General features: G+C 43.6%; 1 protein-coding gene across 1 annotated transcript in view; it reads right to left on the bottom strand.

Annotated features, from left to right (window-relative positions):
- Nucleotides 1–22,115, bottom strand: part of LOC140377308 (beta-1,3-galactosyltransferase 5-like) — a 35,403-nt gene that overhangs the window by 3,261 nt on the left and 10,027 nt on the right. The window contains exon 2 of the mRNA XM_072462677.1: nt 10,682–10,922. Within this exon, the coding sequence (XP_072318778.1) occupies nt 10,682–10,922 (241 nt within the window). The remainder of the gene's footprint in view (nt 1–10,681; nt 10,923–22,115) is intronic.

The raw sequence follows: 22,115 nt of genomic DNA, 5'->3' as shown, positions 1-22,115 counted from the left end.
AGTGGGCGGGGCATCCCGACAGAATAGGGAGTGACGAGCGCGTAAGCGCCCGTAATGATGATTCCACCCCATGGCGGCATCGGGAAGGCTTAGAGCTTTCAAACGATGTATAATTTGTTGTTATAGTGGAAACGGCTATATTGTTTTTGCTAAAAATATTATTATTATTATTATTTTTCTTGTTCTTCTGCTTTTTGATCTCTAATTTGACCCCCTGAACATGCTCAAAAACTCACCAAACTTCACCCAAAATTCAAAATCGGCGAAAAATTTAGTTTTTTCTGGGCCATTTTTTTTTTCATTTAAAAATGGCGCGACAGCGCCACCGACAAAAGTCAAAATACATTGCGCCTATGGGAGACGCCCCGATGTCAACTTTGTCGTAGAGCTACGAAATTCGGAACACGCATTCCTCTTGTGAGGACAAAAAACAAATATTATTGTGGCCACGCCCCCAGACTTACCCTATGCCCGCCATCTTCCTTTGAAAATGAAAACACGCTGTGTTAGCCATTTTGTTCACGTCAAACTTTGACGAACTCCTCCTAGGGCGTTTTGCCCACCGACTTCAAAATCGGCGGACGTCCTCTGGACAAGTGGGGCATCTAAAGTTATCACATTTTTTGAGATACCTTTTACGGTCTGTGTGCGGCGCAGCCGCAAAGTTGGACAACTTATTTTGGGATATTGCAGATCTAAAAATTGTTCCCATTTGATCAAAACAAGTCCGATTAGGACCAAATTTGAATCAGTTCAACTTTCTAGTTTGGACCAGTTTATGATGACAAAATTGAAATGGGCGCGATAGCGCCCCCTACAGAGTGACCTTTAAATTAACATTGAAGGTCAAAAATTAGTTTTACCAACATTTTCTAAACTTTACCCAAAATTCTATTTTGGCGTCCCGATCAAAAAAGCCAATCAGACAAATGCCTTAATTTTTACGGCGTAGTCGTAGCGATGACATAAACCTCCCATGTTATCCCTATGGGAAAACCGCTAAATCTCTCGAATATCCACATTTTCTGTTTCACACTTTAACGAACTCCTCCTAGTGCGTTTTACCCACCGACCTCAAAATCGGTGTACGTCCTCTAGACAAGTGGGGCATCTAAAGTTATCCAAATTTTAAGGATAGCTTTTACGGTCTCTGTGCGACTGAGCCGCAAACGTTTCCCAGAATTCTGACTATTTGGCCTTCAGAGTGGCCTATAAACAATAGAGTTTTTCCAAATGACATGATATTTTGCACTAAATTCTAATTTGCCATCCTGATCATACAAGTATGAGAGCCAAAGTCATATTTTGTACGGCGTAACCGTAGCGATGACAGAAACATCCCATGTTATCCTTATGGGAAAATCGCAAAATCGCTCAAATCACCACATTTTTACGCTTCACACTTTAACAAACTCGTCCTAGGGCGATTGTCCGATCAAACTCATATTTGGGGAAAATCATCTACACAAACGGGGCATCAAAAGTTATCCATATTTTGATTTTAAGTGGTACGGTCTCTGTGCCGTGGAGCTGCAAATATACTGTCACAAATGGGAAAAACGCCAAATCCTTGAAATGTTCACATTTACGCTTCACACTTTAACAAACTCCTCCTAGTGCGTTTGGCCCACCGATCTCAAAATCGGTGTACCTCCTCTAGACAAGTGGGGCATCTAAAGTTTTTCAAATTTTATGGATAACATTTGCGGTCTCTGTGCAGCTGAGCCGCAAACTTTTCGCAGAATCTGGACTATTTGGCCTTCAGAGTGGCCTATAAACAAGAGTTTTTCCAAATGACATGACATTTTGCACACAATTCTCATTTGCCATCCCCAAATTAAAAGTATGGGAGCCAAAGTCGTATTTGGTAAAGCGTAGCCGTAGCGATGACAGAAACATCCCATGTTATCCCTATGGGGAAACCGCAAAATCTCTAAAATGACCACATTTTTACACTTCACACTTTAACAAACTCCTCCTAGGGCGATTACCCGATCAAGTTCATATTTGGGGAGAATCATCTACACAAGCGGGGCATCAAAAGTTATCCATATTTTGATTTTAAGTACTAGGGTCTCTGTGCGGTAGAGCCGCAAATATATGTCACAAATGGGAAAAACGCCAAATCCTTGAAATGTTCACATTTATGCTTCACACTTTAATGAACTCCTCTGTGGGCAATAGCTCGATCAAGCTCATATTTTGGGAAAATAATCTACACAAGCGGAGCATCAAAAGTTATCCATATTTTTATTCCAAGTGTCACGGTCTCTGTGCGCTGGAGCTGCACATTCGACCGATATTTGTGTTCATTTGCACTGGTTAAGCACAGCTTTGTACATGTCCAATGTGTCGCTGTCTTAGTTCTTAGACAATTGCGTTAGCGCCATCTCTGTAAAATGCAGAGAGCAGTCGGAAGGCCGGCGGCCCGCGAGGGCCGTTGGATGCCGCTTGCGGCTTTAATTGTCTTTACACTCACAAAAAATATGTGTTAAGCTTCTGATGGAAAAATAAAGGTTGCTGTGGCGTCCATCATGGTGTATTTACTGTGTAATTCAAATTGTACCGCTCTATTTGACGTTCCATTCGTTTTTCGTTTTTCTACTTGATGACGGTCCCTAAGTACTCTCGTCACCGCTCCGGCTGCACATTTGATGACGGTCCCCAAGCACTCGCCTCAGCTCCGGCTGCACATTCGGATCAGTGTAATTCGCTGTGCCCCAAAATACGCATCTGATTGTTAAAAACGAGGTTGTGTCACTGCAGTGTAAATATGAATATTTTGGCATGTGAATGATCTGCAAAGACTTTTGCATTTAGGAGCTATTGATCTCGGAAGTCTGTATCTGTGACGCTAACTTTACCGCACGTGGCTCCTCCCACTTTCAGACTCGTGGTCTGAGACAGCAGCGGGACTCGTCATGTTAACACGGCGTCCTACATGTGTCATGCCGTTGTTGACGATCGATTGACGAGTGATCATTACTTTTAGGCGCTTTGGTTATACAATTGAACACGCATTTTTGTATCGCAAAAGCTGTGATACAAAAGTCGCATTTTGCGATGCAATACCGCTTATTCTGAACCCTCCAGTCCCTTCAAATCAACAGAAATGTATCACCATGTGACCACAACCTGAACTCACATACCCACACGCTGGTGGCTCCATCTCTTGTCACTGTTCAGTTCTCTGTGTATTGCATCTAGCTGAGATGGACCTCAGCTGAAAGTCACCAGACGAGTCGCTTGCCTTTGTACCAGAGGTCTCCTTTAACTTTTGCAGCCTTCATGAAACGTTTCTTCACACGATCGTTAAGAAACCTCATTATCAGCCCCCGAGGTTTATTAGTTGCTGGTTTTGGTTTGCCCAGGTGATGCGCTCTTTCTATTGTGATGGGGGGACTTCAACTCCAGAGCTTTGGAATGATCTTCTCCAAGACATTTTCAGTTTCTTCTCCCATTGGGACCCCCACAAGTCGGAGATTGGACCTATATGATATGGACTCCAAATCCAAGATCTTATTTTTCATATCATTGCTCTCCAACTGACCAGGTGATGGGTCAGACCAAGAGCGGTTCAGAAGCCCTTTATGAATCGAGAAAAACCAAGGCCAGTTACGTCGCCTGGATTGGCATTACCGGGGCCCCATCCTGGAGCCAGGCCTGGGGTGGGTGCTCGACGGCGAGTGTCAGGTGGCCGGGTCTTTCCTTACGGGGCTGGCCGGGCACAGCCCGAATGAGCGACATGGGGCCGTCCTCCCGTGGACCCACCATCCACAGGAGGATCCGTAGGGGGCCGGTGCAGAGTGATCTGGGCGGCAGTCGACGGCAGGGGCCTCGACGACCAGATCTCCAGACACAGAAACTAACTCTGAGGACATGGAACGTCACCTCGCTGGGGGGGAAAGAGCCTGAGCTTGTGCGGGAGGTTGAGCGGTATTGACTAGATATAGTAGGCCTCACCTCCATGCACAGTTTGTGGTCTGGAACCCATCTCCTCGAGAAGGGCTGGACGCTCCACTTCTCTGGTGTCGCCCGCGGGGAGAGGCGGCGGGGTGGGGTGGGCTTGCTTATAGCCCCACAGCTTAGGGATCATCTCAAAATAGGTTGAAGCTTAAAAGATAATTTATTTTTGTCTCTCTCTGGACCCCCTCCCCCCCTCAAAAGACTAAAAAAAAAAAGTCTGGCATCACATACATTTTTACGTGTTGACAAAACGATAGTAGCTTGATAGACCCTGCTCACCTCTAGTCCCTGAACATCCTTTGGTATGTTTATCAGTAGAAGTTATGAACCAAATAATGTCACCTGTCGCGCATGGGACCTGTCAGCTCGACTTAGACGGTCCCTCATCTGCCTGAAGAGTGGCTCCAGCTCCACTGTCTCCCTCGCGTCCGTCTGTGAGAGTCAGATCTCTCCTTCACTCAGGTTTCTACTTTTTCCCAAGGAGGTTTTTTGTAGTTTTTCCTGGCCGAGAAGGAGGGTCTAAGGACAGAGGACTCTGGGACATTGTCCCTCGCCACCACAGACATTGTCTGACTCCATCGCCACCACAGACATTGTTGATTCATTTCTCACTGTGGCCCTCAGAGGCAACCGTTGTGAATTTGGGCCTTACAAAAATAAATTGATATGATGTTTGTTTACTCAATCCATATGGTCCACGGGCCCTACGACCATCCCTTTCAACCGAAATTGTGAGATGACCACATTGAGAGGATGAGAGAGTGAGAAATTAATATTTCTTGTCAAAACTTGTAATTGTCAATTGCCTGCGTTTAGATCTTAGACATGTCAGAATGACAGAAGCAGAACACGCGCCTTCGTCTCAGTGAGAATCTCACGTCTTCTGTGATTGGCCGAAACCTCATGCAGGGTTTGTTTTGGTCCTTCTTTCGGGAAGTGTGTAGGCACGTTACTAGAGCCAAATCTCTTGATTGCGGCGTGTCTTGCCGCAAAAAAGCTTTTCCAACTTTTCTGCACCAGCCGTGTTGGGGACGGCAACGCCCGCCCCGCTCCCCCGCACGGGCCACGGCACGCCGTGCTCCCTGTACGCACGGGCCACGCAGTGCTCCCCGTACGCACCCACTCAGAATTTCTAGGCGCAGTCAGGGGTTGGAAGGTGTCTGGTTTGGGGACCACAGGATCTCATCTCTGCTGTTTGCAGAAGATGTTGTCCAGATGGCTCCATCAAACCCAGACCTGCTACATGCACTGGGACGGTTTGAAGCCGAGTGTGAAGTAGCTGCGATGAGAATCAGCACCTCCAAATCCGAGGCCATGGTTCTCAACCGGAAAAAGTTGTCTTGCCCTCTCCAGGTGGGTGGGGAGTCCTTGCCCCAAGTGGAGGAGTTCAAGTATCTCGGGTCTTGTTCACAAGTGAGGGAAGGATGGAGCCCGAGCTGGAAAGGCTGATTGGTGCAGCGGCTGTAGTGATGCAGTCGCTGCATCGGACTGTAAAAGGAGCCGAGTCGAAAGGCAAAGCTCTCGATTTACCGGTCAATCTACGTTCCTACCCGCACCTATGGTCATGAGCTTTGGGTAGTGACCGAAAGGACAAGATCGCAGATAGAAAAGAGGTTGAAATGAGTTTCCTCCGCCGGGTGGCTGGGCGCTTCCTTAGAGATAAAGTGAGGAGCTCAGTCACACGGGAGGAGCTCGGAGTAGAGCCGCTGCTCCTCCACGTAGAGGAGCCAGCTGAGGTGGCTCGGGCATCTGTTCCGGATGCCTCCTGGGCGCCTCCCTGGGAGGTGTTTCAGGCATGTCCCACCCGAAAGAGGCCCAGTGGAAGACCCAGGACACGCTGGAGGGACTATGTCTCTCGGCTAGCCTGGGAACACCTCGGGATCCCCCCAGGAGGAGTTGGATGAAGTGTCTGGGGAGGAGGAAGTCTGGGAGTCCCTGCTTAGACTGCTGTCCTAGCGACCCAGCCGAAGAAGATGGATGCTCTCCAACTGCAGTGTTATCACCTTGGCCAGCAGCGCTTCCATCTTGGCCGTAATCGTCTGCAGCTCATCTGTGCTGTCCGAGATACGCTGCTCAGCTTCATCCATGCGTGCTCCATTAGCTCCTGTCTCCTTTAGCTACCATATCAGATAGGATTTGGTCAAATCGAGTTGTACCAAGCGCTGTTCTCATCTCCGCTCTTATCACACTTATTTTCACTTTTAATTTCATACATCATAATGGCCAGTTGGTGTAAAGTGATCTCCCCTACACCTTCGAACAAGTGCGAGCTTGGAGAGTTTTGTTTGTTTACTTTCCGTAGCATTACAAGTCTTGTGTTTTCCAGGTTTGCTCATCTCTTGCTCCTTGTGACTTGGATATTTCTGGGTAAAACTGTGATTTTCAAGATTTATTTCGGCAGCTGCAGACCAAGTTTGCGTCTACATTGACGTCATACCCGGAAGTCATGATACATTTCCTTCATGATATTGGTCCAATGTTTGAATACAAACTGATGGGCAAAAAACTGAAATTCTCTCTTACTGGCAATCCCCTCTGTCTTTTAGAAAGACTTACCTGTTAAAATGGCAAACTGCCTCCCTTAAATATTTAGGTGTGGTCCTTAATAAAGAATTGTCAACAATCTTAGAGAAAAACTATACTCCTCATTTCTCCACTAGAAAAGAAAAGACTCTTACCCCATACTTTAATCTGGGTCAAATGATTGAAACTGAATGAATGTTTTGTCCAGATTTCTCTATCTATTCTAGACTCTCCCAGTTTCCATCCCCCAACCGGCTGTTATAATAAAACAAGCTCAAGATTTGTGTGGCAAGGCAAGAAATCAAAAGAAATAGAAGACGCTAACCAAAACATAAAAACTAATGTTCAAAACTAGTTGGCTTATGACCAAGGTTTTGTATTAAATAGAACTGACGTGAGACTCAAGGTCTAGATTACAAAAGGTATAAACATTTTCACCAGACTGTAAAAGATAATTGGGTTTGGTACTTTTGCCTTCAAAACTCCTGCCATGGACACGATGAATGGATACCTTTTGAATGTGGTGGTGACAGGAAAAAAAAGCCATAACAAAGAAGTTTAAATGTGTAGTTGATGTCGGTTTGTATTTTTGGTTTGATATTTGCTTTTTAGTCATGTTTTGTTTGTTTTTCTTTGAAGAAAATCCCTGCATTCTGGTGCTTTTTGGTGCCATTTTGCTAATGTTTAATTTTCTCAGATGCCTTCAAGATTACTCCCCATAATGCATTCCTCATAATTCAATCCAGAAAACATGTCCTATTTTGTTCTATTCCATTGCAGTTTCCATCAGATGAAAAAAAATCTTATTCTTAATTATTCTTAATTATTAAGTATTTAAAGACCAGAGAGAGTACAACAGAGACAAAATAAAAGGCATCCTAAAAATGTAAAATCTGTTGATTTTGACCAGGAGCTCTCATTTAAAGCACATATAAATCAAGCCTGTAAAAGTCAACACAGAGTCCTGCCCTTCAGTGGCCACAGGTACAGGTGAAGGCGCTCTGGGTGAGGATGCCATATGCTCTCTTCCAGCTGTGACAAGAGATCCTTCCTCTGAGGGAGACGGTTTCCGATACCGTCTCGCAGCCTCTGGAGGACATGACGCGCAGCTCTAATAAGTGAGAATGGCTTAAAATCCAAAGCAATATTCAAAAGAAGGAACTTCACCCTATGGCTGATGCGAGAAATGTAGAAAGAAAAGAGCGCTACGTGCATCGGGTATGTATGGGATTCACAACGTGACTTTGTTGGTATTTAATCTCGACCTATGTGCTGCGCACACATGTAGATATCCAGGTGCTAAGCACCGTCCTCTAGCGGTCAGGAGGAATTAAATAGAACCATATCATCCAAACGGAGCGCTTTGCTTTCAAAATGCTGGCCTTCTCGTGGTCCCAAGAGTCTCTAAAAGCACAATAGGAGGTAGAGCATTTAGCTCCTTGTCCATGTTAAAGAGGCCGACACGGTCTCTTCATTTAAGACAAGGAAGGCTTAAAACGTTCCTCTTCCTCTCCTTATGGTCAGGCCAGTTAAAACAGAAATATAAACCTACAGTTTCAGCTACACTGCCCTAGGAGCAACCTAGCTGGAGACGGCTGGTGTGGAGTATGACCTGGCAGAGTGGATTCTGGACTACCTCACGGACCGACCCCAGTTTGTGAGAGCACGGGACTGTGTGTCTGACACTCGGACCTGCAGTGTGGGGGCGCCCCAGGGCACTGTCCTCGCACCCTTTCTCTTCACCCTTTACACTGCAGACCTCAAACATGACACGGACAGCTGTGTCCTGCAGAAGTTCTCTGATGACTCTGCCATCATCGGACTCATCACGGACGACGATGATGCAGAGTACAGAGGACTGGAGCAGGACTTTGTGGACTGGTGTCAGCGGAACCACCTCCTCATCAACGCGGGGAAGACCAAAGAGATGCCACTCCACTGCCCCCTCACTAGTGAACATCCAGGGAAGGGACATTGAGAGAGTGGATACAAGTACCTGGTGTTCATCTGAACCACAAACTGGACTGGACTCATAACACAGACGCACTGTACAGGAAAAGCCAGAGTCGGCTCTACCTCCTGAGGAGACTCAGGTCTTTTGGAGTGACAGGGCCACTCCTGAAGACCTTCTACGACTCTGTGGTGGCATCAGCTCCTGTAGGTGTGGTCTGCTGGAGCAGCAGCATCACAGAGAGGGAGAGGAAGAAGCTGGACAAAGTCATCAAGAAGTCCAGCTCCGTCCTGGGCTGTGCTCTGGACTCGGTGCAGGAGGTGAGGGACAGGAGGGTCCTGGCTAAATTCACATCTATGCTTGACCATGAGAGTCACCCCCTGCAGGACACTCTGTCCCCTGCAGGACACTCTGTCCCCTGCAGGACACTCTGTCCACTCTGGAGAGCAGCTTCAGTGAGAGACTGATCCACCCTCGCTGTGTGAAGGAAAGGTTTCGCAGGTCTTTCCTTCCTGCTGCTGTCAGACTTTATAACAAACACTGTTAGTCCTGAACACTCGCAATACTGTCGTGATGTGCAATTACTGTGCAATTCATCTGCAATCCATGTGCCGTCATGAAACATATTCATGTGCAATTACTGTCGTGATCACATGCAATGGTATTTATGTATTTATTTATTTTTATCTTTATTATTTTTTCCCCTCCATCCCTTGTTGGGTTTTGTCTAATGGATTTATAGGAGATCTTCTACTGAGAGTGTTTTTTCAAACTTCCTATAAGTGATCTGTTCTTTTCCTCTGTATCTGCCTCTATCTACTGCGTTGCATCAATGAAATTTCCCCATGTGGGACAATAAAGGAATATCTTATCTTATCTTGACTATGCTGGGGGAAGTATGGCAGCTTGAGCACTATCCTCTGCTTCTGACTACTCATTCTATCAAACAATATTTAATATTTAATTTCACTTGCAATTTGCCTTTTCTTCTTCTTTTTCCACTTCCCCCCCTGGAGTGGGACAGGCACATGATCTTTTTCCCAAGGAGATTTTGCTGTTTTTCCTGGCCGAGAAGGAGGGTCTAAGGACAGGGGACCCTGGGACATTGCCAAGTCCCTATGAACATTGTTTGAATCGTTGTTCACTGTCGCCCTCCGAGACAACCGCTGTTGTGATTTTGGGCATTACAAAAGTAAATTTAATTGAAAATTGAATTGACTTAGGTCTATTGTGCCTATATCTGCTTCAGTGATTTTAGATCTGTCTTTATTGAGAACAAAAAAGTAGTCTATTCTGAAATAAACTGTATGTTGAGTATGTATTAGAAAAAGCTAACTCGTTAGCTTCTGATGCGGGCTGTTTTTATGACGGGGCCTTGAGCCATCAGCTTTGCTTGCTTTGGTCCCGTAATGTTATCAGACTTGTACCTTCCTTGTTTACGCATCCCTTGTTCTTCCTCTTAAGGATTAGTTATATTAGGTCAAACAATGTCTTTAAAGCCAATTTTTTCAGCTCAAAGCGCCTCAAAGTCGAAAGATGATCTTATTCTAATGTGGAACCAGCTAGCTGCTTCTTCTTCACATGTCAGTGTACTTATCTTTAAGGTTCAGTTGCTCTCTGGCCTTTTCACAATAAGGCTCTTCTTTACCGACATTCACTTATTTTGAAAGGGCCTCTAGAAGCGTCTAGCAGCTGTTAGCAGCTTTGTCGACAGCAGTCATACTTTAACACACAAGTGTAACGCTAGCCTGTTTCACCATGCCATTGAAATCAAAGACATAACTACACAGTACATTTTTGTCTTTTTGACTTTTTTAAGATAAAAAGACAAAGAGACACACAATTAACTCTCAAACACTAATAAGTTATCTGCATTTCATTCTCTTTATGTTAGATGCATTATGCACTGGAAATATAATATTTAGGGTCGTGACAAAGTAAGTGTCGTGCGTTGATCAACAGGAAATAGCTGATGCTAACATGAGCTTGCTTTGTTTTACTAAGGGCATACGCGGGCACAACATACAAGTAAGCCTCAGTGGAAATGTGGCTGTTTATTACAGGATCAAATCAGTCTTTGGTGAAAAATTATTTTCTTTTTGCCATTTTGTTTTAATGCGAGTCTGTGTTCTCTTTTATCAAATAATCTCACTCAAAACCGTTCAATTTTGGACCATACCAGTCCATTCCACTACAGTGAAGTGAACCAGTCAAAACATGGCTTGTCTCAGCTGGACGTACCACGGTGGAAGAGCAATGCGCAGCCAGCCACTCCAGAGTCACCATGGTCTTGATGGTCAGGTTGTGGTAGCTGTCAATGAAGCTGCTCTGGATTAGGTCGTGGTGCTGGTGGTTCTCCAGCCTGAGCTTCTCCTGGAGCTGGTCAGACCCTGGACCGCTGCGGACCCCAAGGAAAAACAGTGTCTGCACCAGCCGGCCCCGAACTTCTACCCGTCGCCCCCACGACGTGCGAATGATGTTTCTGCCAGAAGAATGTTAAAACCATCACTATGCAAACTGGCATGGCAAAATTAATATGTTGTAATTTTGATTTATGTTTTATTTCGGCAGCACATTTTAAAAGGACACATTCAAAATTGACATGTCTCTTAATTATCTTTTAACCAGCTTTCTAACATTGTTCCCTAATCAATAACATAGCTTATTTCACGCTAGATTCATAAATCCTGTTATTGACCTCGTCTTCTTTGCTCTTTCTATGAGCCTCACAAAAACTCAATTTACAATGTCCAAGATTTGTGACATCGAGGGTAGAGATCTGGAGGTCCTGTGCTGTTTTTAAGTCAGAGAAGGAAAGTTTATCCGTAGAGCACTGTTCATACAAAAGTCAAAGTTCTTTACAACCATAAAAACAAAATATAGCCGCAAGCAGCAATGATCGGCCCTCGCCACGCCGCCGCTGCCACGCCGCAAGAGGAGGGGGCGCTAACGCGTCCCAATTGTCCTTTTATTACGCCTACTGCTGAATCTGTGACGCTGTCACATCTTCTCCCCTTTGTTTTACCATCAAAAAGCAATTTTATTTTGAATTCTTGGCAAAATGTGCGGCTTTGCCGCACAGACACTGTGACTCTTTGAATAAAAATGTGGATAACTTTTGATGGTCCACACCTGAAGATGAGTCTCACCAAATTTCAGGTTAATAGGGCTGACGACCTAAGAGGAGTTTGTGAAAGTCTAAAGTGTAAACATGTTCTGGCGATTTCCCCATTGGAATAACATGGAAGGTTTCGGTCATCGTTACGGCAAAGCCATAACAATTATGACATGGGTCTCATTTACTATTTTGATGGGTATGCCAAAATTGAGTTCAATCAAATTTCATATAATTTCGCAAAACTAAATATTTAACCTCCATATAAAATCTGTAGGGGGCGCTGTGGCTCCAAATTAATTTATTTCACTTCAAGTAGGTTTAGGGCAAAGAGTTTAACAACTGATTCTAATTTGACGCAATTCGGACTTTATCTGCGCAAACGGCAGAAATGTTAAATATGGGAGATTTCTGAAATTCTAGCTACAGTTTGCGGCTTCGCCGCACAGAGACCGTGACAGGTATCAATGTAATTTGGATAACTTTTTATGTCCCACTCCTCAGTAGCATTTTCACCAAATTTCAGCTTTTTAGGGCCAACGCCCTGGGAGGAGTTCGTAAAAGTACGACGGTTGGAAAAACTCCGAAGTCATGTTTAGCCATTTTTGAAGCAATATGGCCGACATTTGGTTGGGCGGACGGCGTTGCCGTAATAATATTTTTTACTTCTCTTGTCACCATCTACCTCTGCGCCAAATTTCATGATTCTACGATCAGATTTTTTTTGGGTCATTTCCCATCTCTCAATGCATTTTTGGTACATTTGGTGGCGCTGACGCGCCAATTTTTTTTATTTTAGAAAAGGGAAATAGCCAGAATGTAGAGAGGCACGATTTTTAGAGGTGTGCAAATTTTTGTGACTTTTCGTCAATGTTCACAGGGTGAAAAATAGGGGGGTTGGTCCCGAGAAGAAAGAAAGAAAGAAAGAAAGAAGAAAGAATTAAAGCCGCAAGCGGCATCCAACGGCCCTCGCGGGCCGCCGGCCTTCCGACTCTGCGCTTTTGACTTGATAAAGATGGCGCCCTTATTGTGTGTTGAATAAAAAAAGAACTTGACAGACGGCGACACATTGGACATGGCCAATCCAGTGCAGTCAAAGTGTCAGTCAAATTTGCTGCGCCGCCGCACAGAGACCGTAGCACTTGGAATAAAAATATGGATAACTTTTGATGCCCCGCTTGTGTAGATGATTTTTCCCAAAGTAAAGCTTGATCGAGCTATTGCCCACGGAGGAGTTTGTTAAAGTGTGAAGCGTAAATGTGAACATTTCAAGGATTTGGCGTTTTTCCCATTTGTGACAGTATATTTGCAGCTCCACGGCACAGAGACCGTACCACTTAAAATCAAAATATGGATAACTTTTGATGCCCCGTTTGTGTAGATGATTTTCCCCAAATATGAACTTGATCGGGCAATCGGCCTAGGAGGAGTTCGTTAAAGTTAGAAGCGTAAAAATGTGGTGATTTTACAGATTTCGCTGTTTTCCCATTTCTGACATATATTTGCGGGTCCGCCACACAGAGACCGTAGCACTTAGAATCCAAATATGGGTAAGTTTTGATGCCCCATTTGTGTAGATGATTTCCCCAAATATGAGCTTGATCGAACAATCGCCCTAGGAGGAGTTTGTTAAAGTGTGAAGCGTAAAAATGTGGTGATTTGAGCGATTCTACGATTTTCCCATAAGGATAACATGGGATGTTTCTGTCAACGCTACGGTTACGCCGTACAAAATATGACTTTGGCTCTCATACTTTTATGATCAGGATGGCAAATTAGAATTTTGTTCAAAATATCATGTCATTTGGAAAAACTCTATTGTTTATAGGCCACTCTGAAGGCCAAATAGTCAGAATTCTGGGAAACGTTTGCGGCTCCGTCGCACAAAGACCGTAAAAGTTATCCTTAAAATTTGGATAACTTTAGATACACCACTTGTCTAGAGGACGTACACCGATTTTGAGGTTGGTGGGCAAAACGCACTAGGAGGACTTCGTTAAAGTGTAAAACATAAAAATGTGGTAATTTGAGAGATTTTGTGGTTTTCCCATAGGGATAACATGGGAGGTTTCTGTCATCGCTACGACTACGGCGTAAAAATTTAGGCATTTTTGTGATTGGCTTTTGTGATCGGGACGGCAAAATAGAATTTTGGGTAAAGTTTAGACAATTTTGGTAAAACTAATTTTTGACCTTCAATGTTAATTTAAAGGTCACTCTGTAGGGGGCGCTATCACTGCCATTTCAATTTTGTCATCATAAACTGGTCCAAACTAGAAAGTTTAACAACTGATTCAAATTTGGTCCTAATCGGACTGGTTTTGATCAAATGGGAGCAATTTTTAGACCTGCAATATTCCAAAATAAGTTGTCCAACTTTGCGGCTGCGCCGCACACAGACCGTAAAAGGTATCTCAAAAAATTGAATAACTTTAGATGCCCCACTTGTCCAGAGGACGAGTGGGGTGGGCAAAACGCCCTAGGAGGAGTTTGTCAAAGTTTGACGTAAACAAAATGGCTAACTCAGCTTGTTTTCATTTTCAAAGGAAGATGGCGGCCATAGGGTAAGTTTGGGGGCGTGGCCACAATGTTTTTTTTTGTTTATCCTCACGAGAGGAATGCGTGTCCCGAATTTCGTAGCTTTACGCCAAAGTTGACCTCGGGGCGTCTCCCATAGGCGCAATGTATTTTGACTTTTGTCGGTGGCGCTGTCGCGCCATTTTTTAACGAAAAAAAAAATGGCCCAGAAAAAATAAAATTTTTCACCGATTCTGAATTTTGGGCAAAGTTTGGTGAGTTTTTGAGCATGTTCAGGGGGTCAAATTAGAGATCAAAGCGCTGAAGAAGAACAAGAAAAATAATAATAATATTTTTAGCAAAAACAATATAGCCGTTTTTACTATAACAACAAATGATACATCGTTTGAAAGCTCTAAGCCTTCCCGATGCCGCCATGGGGTGGAATTATCATTACGAGCGCTTACGCGCTCGTCACTCCCTATTCCGTCGGGATGCCCCGCCCACTCCCCATAGACTTCCATTGATTTGAGCAGATACAAGCATGGCCCATGCCTGCGGCATGGATTCTCGCATACGGGACGATGCCAGGAGGGTTTTTGGAGGAATGCAGCGCTTCGCGCTGCTGTTGTCAACAATTAGTGAATGGGCTACGCCCATTCACTAATTGTTGACTATTTCTGTCATAGCAGGAGTAAGTATGCATGATCCATGCCTTCGGCATGGGCTAGTTCACTGTACTTGCCAGGGGCGACGGGGTACCAAACATGCGGGCTGCGCCCGCATGTTTGGTCAGACAGTTGCAACGCTGCCTTCGGCAGCGTTGCGGGAGCAATAGGCCCTCCCCCTGCTGGGGCTCGGGCCTAATAATATTCCGATGCGAAAACAATGTTTCCCATTTTTCAAATATCATCAACTATACATTTTCGGAAAGCGCTCGCGCTTTCCTACCTCATGGTGTGGGTCCCTGGTCACTGACGGGTACTTTCGTTAATTTTGAGTGGGCTCCGCCCACTTTGTGTTTTTGGCCCTCTAAACAGTAATAATGTTCAATTTTTGCATTACATGCTTATATGCACAGAACATGCAAGAGATGGGGAACGTATTCGTGAGGTACTTAGCGCAAATGAGTGCTTTATATGGGGATGACGACCGCTTCGCGGTCGTCATCTCAATGTAAAGTGCTCGTTTAGTGCGCACTTTTGCACGGGCTTCGCCCGTTTACAACGGTATTTGTGTGTAAAGTTCGTAAAAGTGTTTGGAAGTGGGCGAGCGCTTCGCGCTCGATTTCGTGCGCACTATGTGCGCACTTTCGCAGCCGTGCTTTGCACGGCCTTACGAGATTAATAGGCCTCTCGCCAGCTTGTGGCGCTCGGGCCTAATTAAAATCACAATACAGTATGGATCACAAGACAAAAAAAGCATAAATAATAACTTTAAAATGTATTTAAAATCGTAAATTACAGATGAAATGCCTTAAATCAAAAGCACAGCTAAACAGAACCCATTTTAGCCTAGATATTACATAACATTTCTTTTTGTACAGTGTTATGGGTCCTGGGTGCGGCAACCACAATAACAAAAAGTTTAATCTGTAAAACAGACATGAGATAAGGAGAAATAAAAACATGTGCACTTCCCACACTTCCCAGGTTACGTCTCTTATTTCAACAAATAAACTCATATCATTCACATTTAGTGCATTCCCATGTCCTTTAAGCATAAAAGTCAAAATAAAGTCTCTTTCTATTGACTATTACAGTTACTTTTAATATTACATACAATTATAGTACCATAGTGCAAAACTAAGGAATTATTACCTGGGACTTGTAAAAGTGTGTCAAGCTAACTATAATTTGGACAAAGCATATTTAAATGTACATTAGTGTGTCTACAGTATAAAATGAGATAACAATCTAATGAACCATTCACGCTTAAGCATTTTTTATTCATTTCTTAATAACACACGTTGGGTTCTTCAAACTCTAATGAAGTCACGTCAGGAGGATGACAAAATTAACTGGAATAATATACATAGAGTACATAAACCAAAAATAAAGTTAATGTGTAATAAACACTACCAGCGGGAGTTGACAAACTCTCACGGGAACCATGCAAACTCTCGCGGGACTACACCACAACGCAATTTAGCCTTAAACTGAGCCAAAGTTACAGAAAGAGTCACAGTACTATGTACTAGTTACTACGAAAGTGATAAGAAGCATAAAGCTTTAATACATGGTGATTACGACCAATTACTGACCTGTAAAACAGGGTTAGGGTTAGTGAGAGGAGGAGCAATAAAAAACACGTGCACTCGTGTCCTTTCCCAGATGACTTCTGAAGGCAACAGCAAGTTTGTCCGTCATAGGTAACGGGAGGGTGCGCGACCACAGTGCCAAAGGTTCCACTTGTTTCATTCTCCTCCTCTCACCAATGCAAGCACAGGACTACATATTCTAAATGTATAATAATAATACTCTTAATTAGGCAGAGCCGTAACCAGACCGAGCCGTCAAAATTATAGCCGACTGAAAAAAATGTATCAGCATTTTGTCAAAATTATGCCAAATTCTTTTATTTTTCTTAAATTTCGCCAACTCACCGACCTTTTTTTTTCAAAAAAGCGCCGTTTTGAATAATTTTGTATCACTGGAACTAAAATAAATGAAAATGAAACTTAACACGAGCGGAGAATGTTCAAGTCATTGTCTGTTGAAGCCTGACCCCTGGCGGTCACTGCTTGTCACTGGCAGAATAAAAAAATGGCGACGGCAACATGTGTGTTCAGCGTGTCAGTGTCAGACCGGACAAAGCGAGGGAAAAGAATTAGAATTAAAAAATAAATTGATGGTGTTAAAAAAGACTGATAAGTGGCGTAATGTGCTTGTGGAGTTGGTTGGTGACAAAGACGATGTTGATCGTTGACTCTTGCTGGATGACACGCTCCCACAATCTCCCACATCGATGCCAAAACACAAGGTTCATGTACTAAAGCAGCAATCTGCTGCTGATTTGGTTGGCTTGGCTTCTGCTGAGGCTTTGTCACGCTCGAGATAATACTGCGATGCCTTGACAAAACCAGGGCTTATTCTTAGTTTTGACCCTGATTCTCACAGACCGACCCCAGTTTGTGAGAGCGTCTGTGTGTTTGACACTCGGAGCCGCAGTGTGGGGGCGCCCCAGGGCACTGTCCTCGCGCCCTTTCTCTTCACCCTCTACACTGCAGACCTGCAGAACATCCAGGGACGGGACATTGAGAGAGTGACTCATACAAGTACCTGGGTGTTCATCTGAACCACAAACTGGACTGGACTCATAACACAGACAGGAAGAGCCAGAGTGGGCTCTACCTGCTGAGGAGACTCAGTGCCACTCCTGAGGACCTTCTACGACTCTGTGGTGGCATCAGGCATCATGAAGCAGCGGCATAAAAAAAACCTACTCACGCTTACGGTAGCTTGCGCTGTTCACTCACATTATTGTGGATAATCGTTATAAACAGATTAGGCACAGACACACACATCCATGTGTACGCACACCGCTGTGACGTGTAAACTCAGTGTGTAATCGACAGGTTGTTCGCTGGGCTCTGTATCTACAAAGATACGTGTGTGCACACGCCGCCGTGACTCACATTGCGCCATGAGACATTAATCTAACATAACCTGTTGACCTGTTACCATCCACCTATTTCGCCTTGGGCACAATGGTTGGACCCAAATGGCATTGCTTATTAAAAGAGGATCTTACAGCCCACATGCAAGAGTGATGCATCATTAGAAAGCTTATGTCTTCTAGTTTCTGCAGATGTGCACATGACACACTGTCAGGGCTTCAGAACTTACACTACAGAGGCCCAAACATAAACAAAACCTTTTTTTAGTCTCGCCTGAATATTGTCCATGTGTAATGGTCCTGAGCAGGACATACTTCATTGTGTGCTTATGCTGTTCACTGCACATGATGTTTATCTTGTTGACAACAACTGTGTAAAGTTTCAGATCTCTAGGAACAGGCATTTTGGTGCTGTTGACCTTTTTGTATCAAAAAGTATATTCAGAAACAAGTGATCCAAGCAGCGTATTGGATCAGTTGCCATTTGTCGATAAACAGAATTCACAGGTGATTCAGTACATAATAAAAATGTATTAATCCAAGAATGTGAAAGTTATTTTCACGTTAACAAATCACATCTCTACCATCCAGAAGTCGGAGTTGAATTAAATATTTACTTTTGATTCAGCACCATAAAACACACACATAAAGCACAACCCACATGTAGCATGTGTCAATATGCCACTGGGCTAGATCAGAAGGTAGGTTTGACTCAGGGAGGTGCGTGTAAGTGAAGTATCTAAACTGTACATTCTGTTCTCCTCCATCCCACTCGGTTTGTTTAAACTCTTATACAAGGTGTTAGGAGTACTGAGGCCTGTTGTAATTTATTGCTAGGAGTACACCAGGCGAAGCTATAGGCCGAAAAAGGAGATATAGGTTTGAACATCGGCATACACACGCATGACTTCATTTCTGTAACTTTCCCCTGGTGCTACCCAAATAAGGATACCTTTACATCTTGTTCTCTCATTGGCTAATCCGTTGGTACATGGATAGGGTCATACCTGTCAGATATTGTTTATCGGTCTTTGTGCATCTTCAGTATATAAGGGAGGTGCGCCCAGAGAGGGGGGTCCCTGATCATCGGAGACCCGGGCGCTATTTTCTGCTGTCCTGTATTTGACACTGCTTTCTCTGTAAATAAACTACCTTGAAAAGATTGCAGAGCTTTGTCAACGTGAATCCTTTGTCTACACCCTACGCCCCAAACGAGCATTGATCCAGCCACCACATAAGCAATAATACAAACTAGTGAATCAAAGTGTGGCTGTGCCTTATATATTTACAGTGAAGGTTAACCAACATATAATTAAACCAATATTTACAAAATGTACAATCTGCAGATGTTCAATGGTTTCATATACTGAAATACTGAAAGGTTCACAATCTTTGGTTGTATAAATTGCAATCAAAGTTCAACATGAGATTCAGCATAAAACATCCAGTGTAGGAAGTGCACACACATATTAAATAACATTTGCACATATCAATGAAATAGCAATAAAGTGTCCATGAAAGAGCAAGCAATAGAGTTTTTGTATTGTCCAAAAGATAGCGCTGTGACTGATTTGAGAGTTTGCAAAGTCTGTGGTGTCTTTTGGGTGGGATCGGACGGCTGAATCAGCCCCTACGATAACCGCAGGCGACTCATGTTGAAGGATTTGTAGGTTTGTAAAGTTCAGTGAATCAGTTCTGGTTCCGGGTCCAGGCTGGTCTCAGCTCGTCAGTGAAATACCCAAACATTAGCTAGCTTCTATGTCATTTAGTTCATCTCTTTAAATTAACAAACAATGCAGTAAATACTTCAGTACATTCATCAATTCAATTGTATAAATACATTATATAAATACCTTTCGTTAAGATAAATAACCGGTTGGTACGGAGCTAACAGGTTGATAGCAAGTTTAGCTTCCAACTTAGCCCCACAACCCTGAGCTAAACGCAGGTTTTGCCACGAAAACTTACGTAATGCATCATAAAGCAGACATAAAACACAACCTAGGGGTCAAGAAATACTACATAAGTATATAATTTGTACCAACAAAACGCAGAAAAATAACCCGATAACAGGTTGATAGCAAGTTTAGCTTCCAACTTAGCCCAACAGCTTAGCATTGCTCCGTGTCTGCTCCGGTGCGCACCGCCTTAAAACACAGCGTTTTAAGCAATTAGAGTAAAAGTACCTCAGTTCCGTTGCAATGTAGTCCAGGTAATCATCTCTAAAAACTGTTTTTCTCAGTTTCACCGAGGCCGACATGTACCGGAAATTACGCTGCTCCGACACATATGTGCCAACTGTACCAAACTGTTTTATTACAATTTTAGCTCCTCTATGATCATAAAACATACATTTTGATGTTTTGTAGGCCACTAATTCCCATTACAACTTCTAAAAACAATGTATGTGAAAATGTGTAAATATGAGTTTACCCATGAATTTCCCATATGTGACGGAGCACCATCAAAGCCGTTACAAGTCGGCCCCAACCAAACAGAGAAAAACAGGGTTTATCTTTTTTCTTCCAAAATTTGTGATTTTTGTTTTTTTGCATTATGTGAAAGTTGAAGTTATAAAGGAGCCCCTCCCCCTCCGTGCTTCAGATAACAGTATTCGTTACCTTAAACGTACACATTAAGCCGTTAAAAATGGGTAGTTTTCGTGCTCCGCGCGGGGGGCGTTACCTTTTTTTTGCATCGCAATGTTGATCTTTTTCCACCAATCAGCTGCGAACCACATGGCTACAGCTACTGTTCCTCGGAGACATTATTCACTTGTCCAGACTGTCTTCAGAGCTTACATTCCCTGGACTGCATTGCAATGGAACTGAGGTACTTTTACTCTAAAGTATTGCTTTAACGCTGTGTTTTAAGGTGGTTTCGTGATGTCACTTTTACCTCGTCACTTTTGCCTCGGCACCGGAGCAGACACGGAGCAATGCTAAGCTAACATGCTGCTTCAGTGCACTCTACATTATAAATACGCGCTTGAATTTAATGTGACCACTTTCTGAATAATTAACATCACGTAGTCTCTTGAAACTAGCTGTTTTGGGACGGTATAATGTCTGTATCTTCGTGTTTTTTTTACTGTTTTTTACTGTAGCCCGCGTTAGCTGGTTTAGCTTGTTAAATTCCAAACTTTTGTTTCCCTTTTCAGAATTGGCGCTCAAGGCTGGATTTTATCAAAAACTATGCAGAAGTCCAGTGCATTACAGCTTCGACTTTGCACAGCAGGTACTATTTTCATTTCATATAATTTACTTCACTTCACTTTATTAAATGTACAATAAAGTGCAAATGCAGAATAGCAATTATAGACTGTTACAGTATGAATAGACATAAATGCCTTCATCACACGCAATAATGTGCATATAACTGATGTAAATAGTGTTTATTAGGCCCGAGCGCCACAAGCTGGCGAGAGGCCTATTAGTCCCGTAAGGCCGTGCGAAGCACGGCTGCGAAAGTGCGCACGTAGTGCGCACGAAATCGAGCGCGAAGCGCCTGCCCACTTCCAAACACTCACTAACGCACTCCTTCACTCATGCACGCCCCGTGCATACTAATTAGTAGTAGGAAAATGGAACATTACCGTAGTAAACGGGCGAAGCCCGTGCAAAAGTGCGCACTAAACGAGCACTCGAAGCGGTCGTCATCCCCATATAAAGCACTCATTTGCGCTAAGTAGCTCACAAATATGTTCCCCATCTCTTGCATGTTCCGTGCATATAAGCATGTAATGCAAAAATTGAACATTATTACTGTATAGAGGCCCAAAAACACAAAGTGGGCGGAGCCCACTCAAAATTAACGAAAGTACCCGTCAGTGACCAGGGACCCACACCATGAGGTAGGAAAGCGCGAGCGCTTTCCGAAAATGTATAGTTTATGATATTTGAAAAATGGGAAACATTGTTTTCGCATCGGAATATTCTTCTTCTTTCTTTCTTCTTCTCGGGACCAACCCCCCTATTTTTCACCCAGTGAACATTGACGAAAAGTCACAAAAATTTGCACACCTCTAAAAATTGTGCCTCTCTACATTCTGGCTATTTCCCTTTTCTAAAATAAAAAAAATTGGCGCGTCAGCGCCCCCAAATGTACCAAAAATGCATTGAGAGATAGGAAATGACCCAAAAAAAATCTGATCGTAGAATCATGAAATTTGGCGCAGAGGTAGATGGTGACAAGAGAACTAAAAAATATTATTATGGCAACGCCGTCCGCCCAACCAAATATCGGCCATATTGCTTCAAAAATGGCTAAACATGACTCGGGAGTTTTTCCAAACGTCGTACTTTTACGAACTTCTCCCAGGGCGTTGGCTCTAAAAAGCTGAAATTTGGTGAAAATGCTACTGAGGAGTGGGACATCAAAAGTTATTCAAATTACATTGATACCTCTCACGGTCTCTGTGCGGCG

Source organism: Eucyclogobius newberryi, unplaced genomic scaffold (assembly GCF_026437365.1).
Source record: "Eucyclogobius newberryi isolate DKJ021-1_F unplaced genomic scaffold, fEucNew1.0.hap1 SCAF_4, whole genome shotgun sequence".
Classification (NCBI taxonomy): Eukaryota; Metazoa; Chordata; class Actinopteri; order Gobiiformes; family Gobiidae; genus Eucyclogobius; species Eucyclogobius newberryi.
Note: the sequence above shows the minus strand (reverse complement) of the source record. Positions and strands in the feature narration are given on the sequence as shown.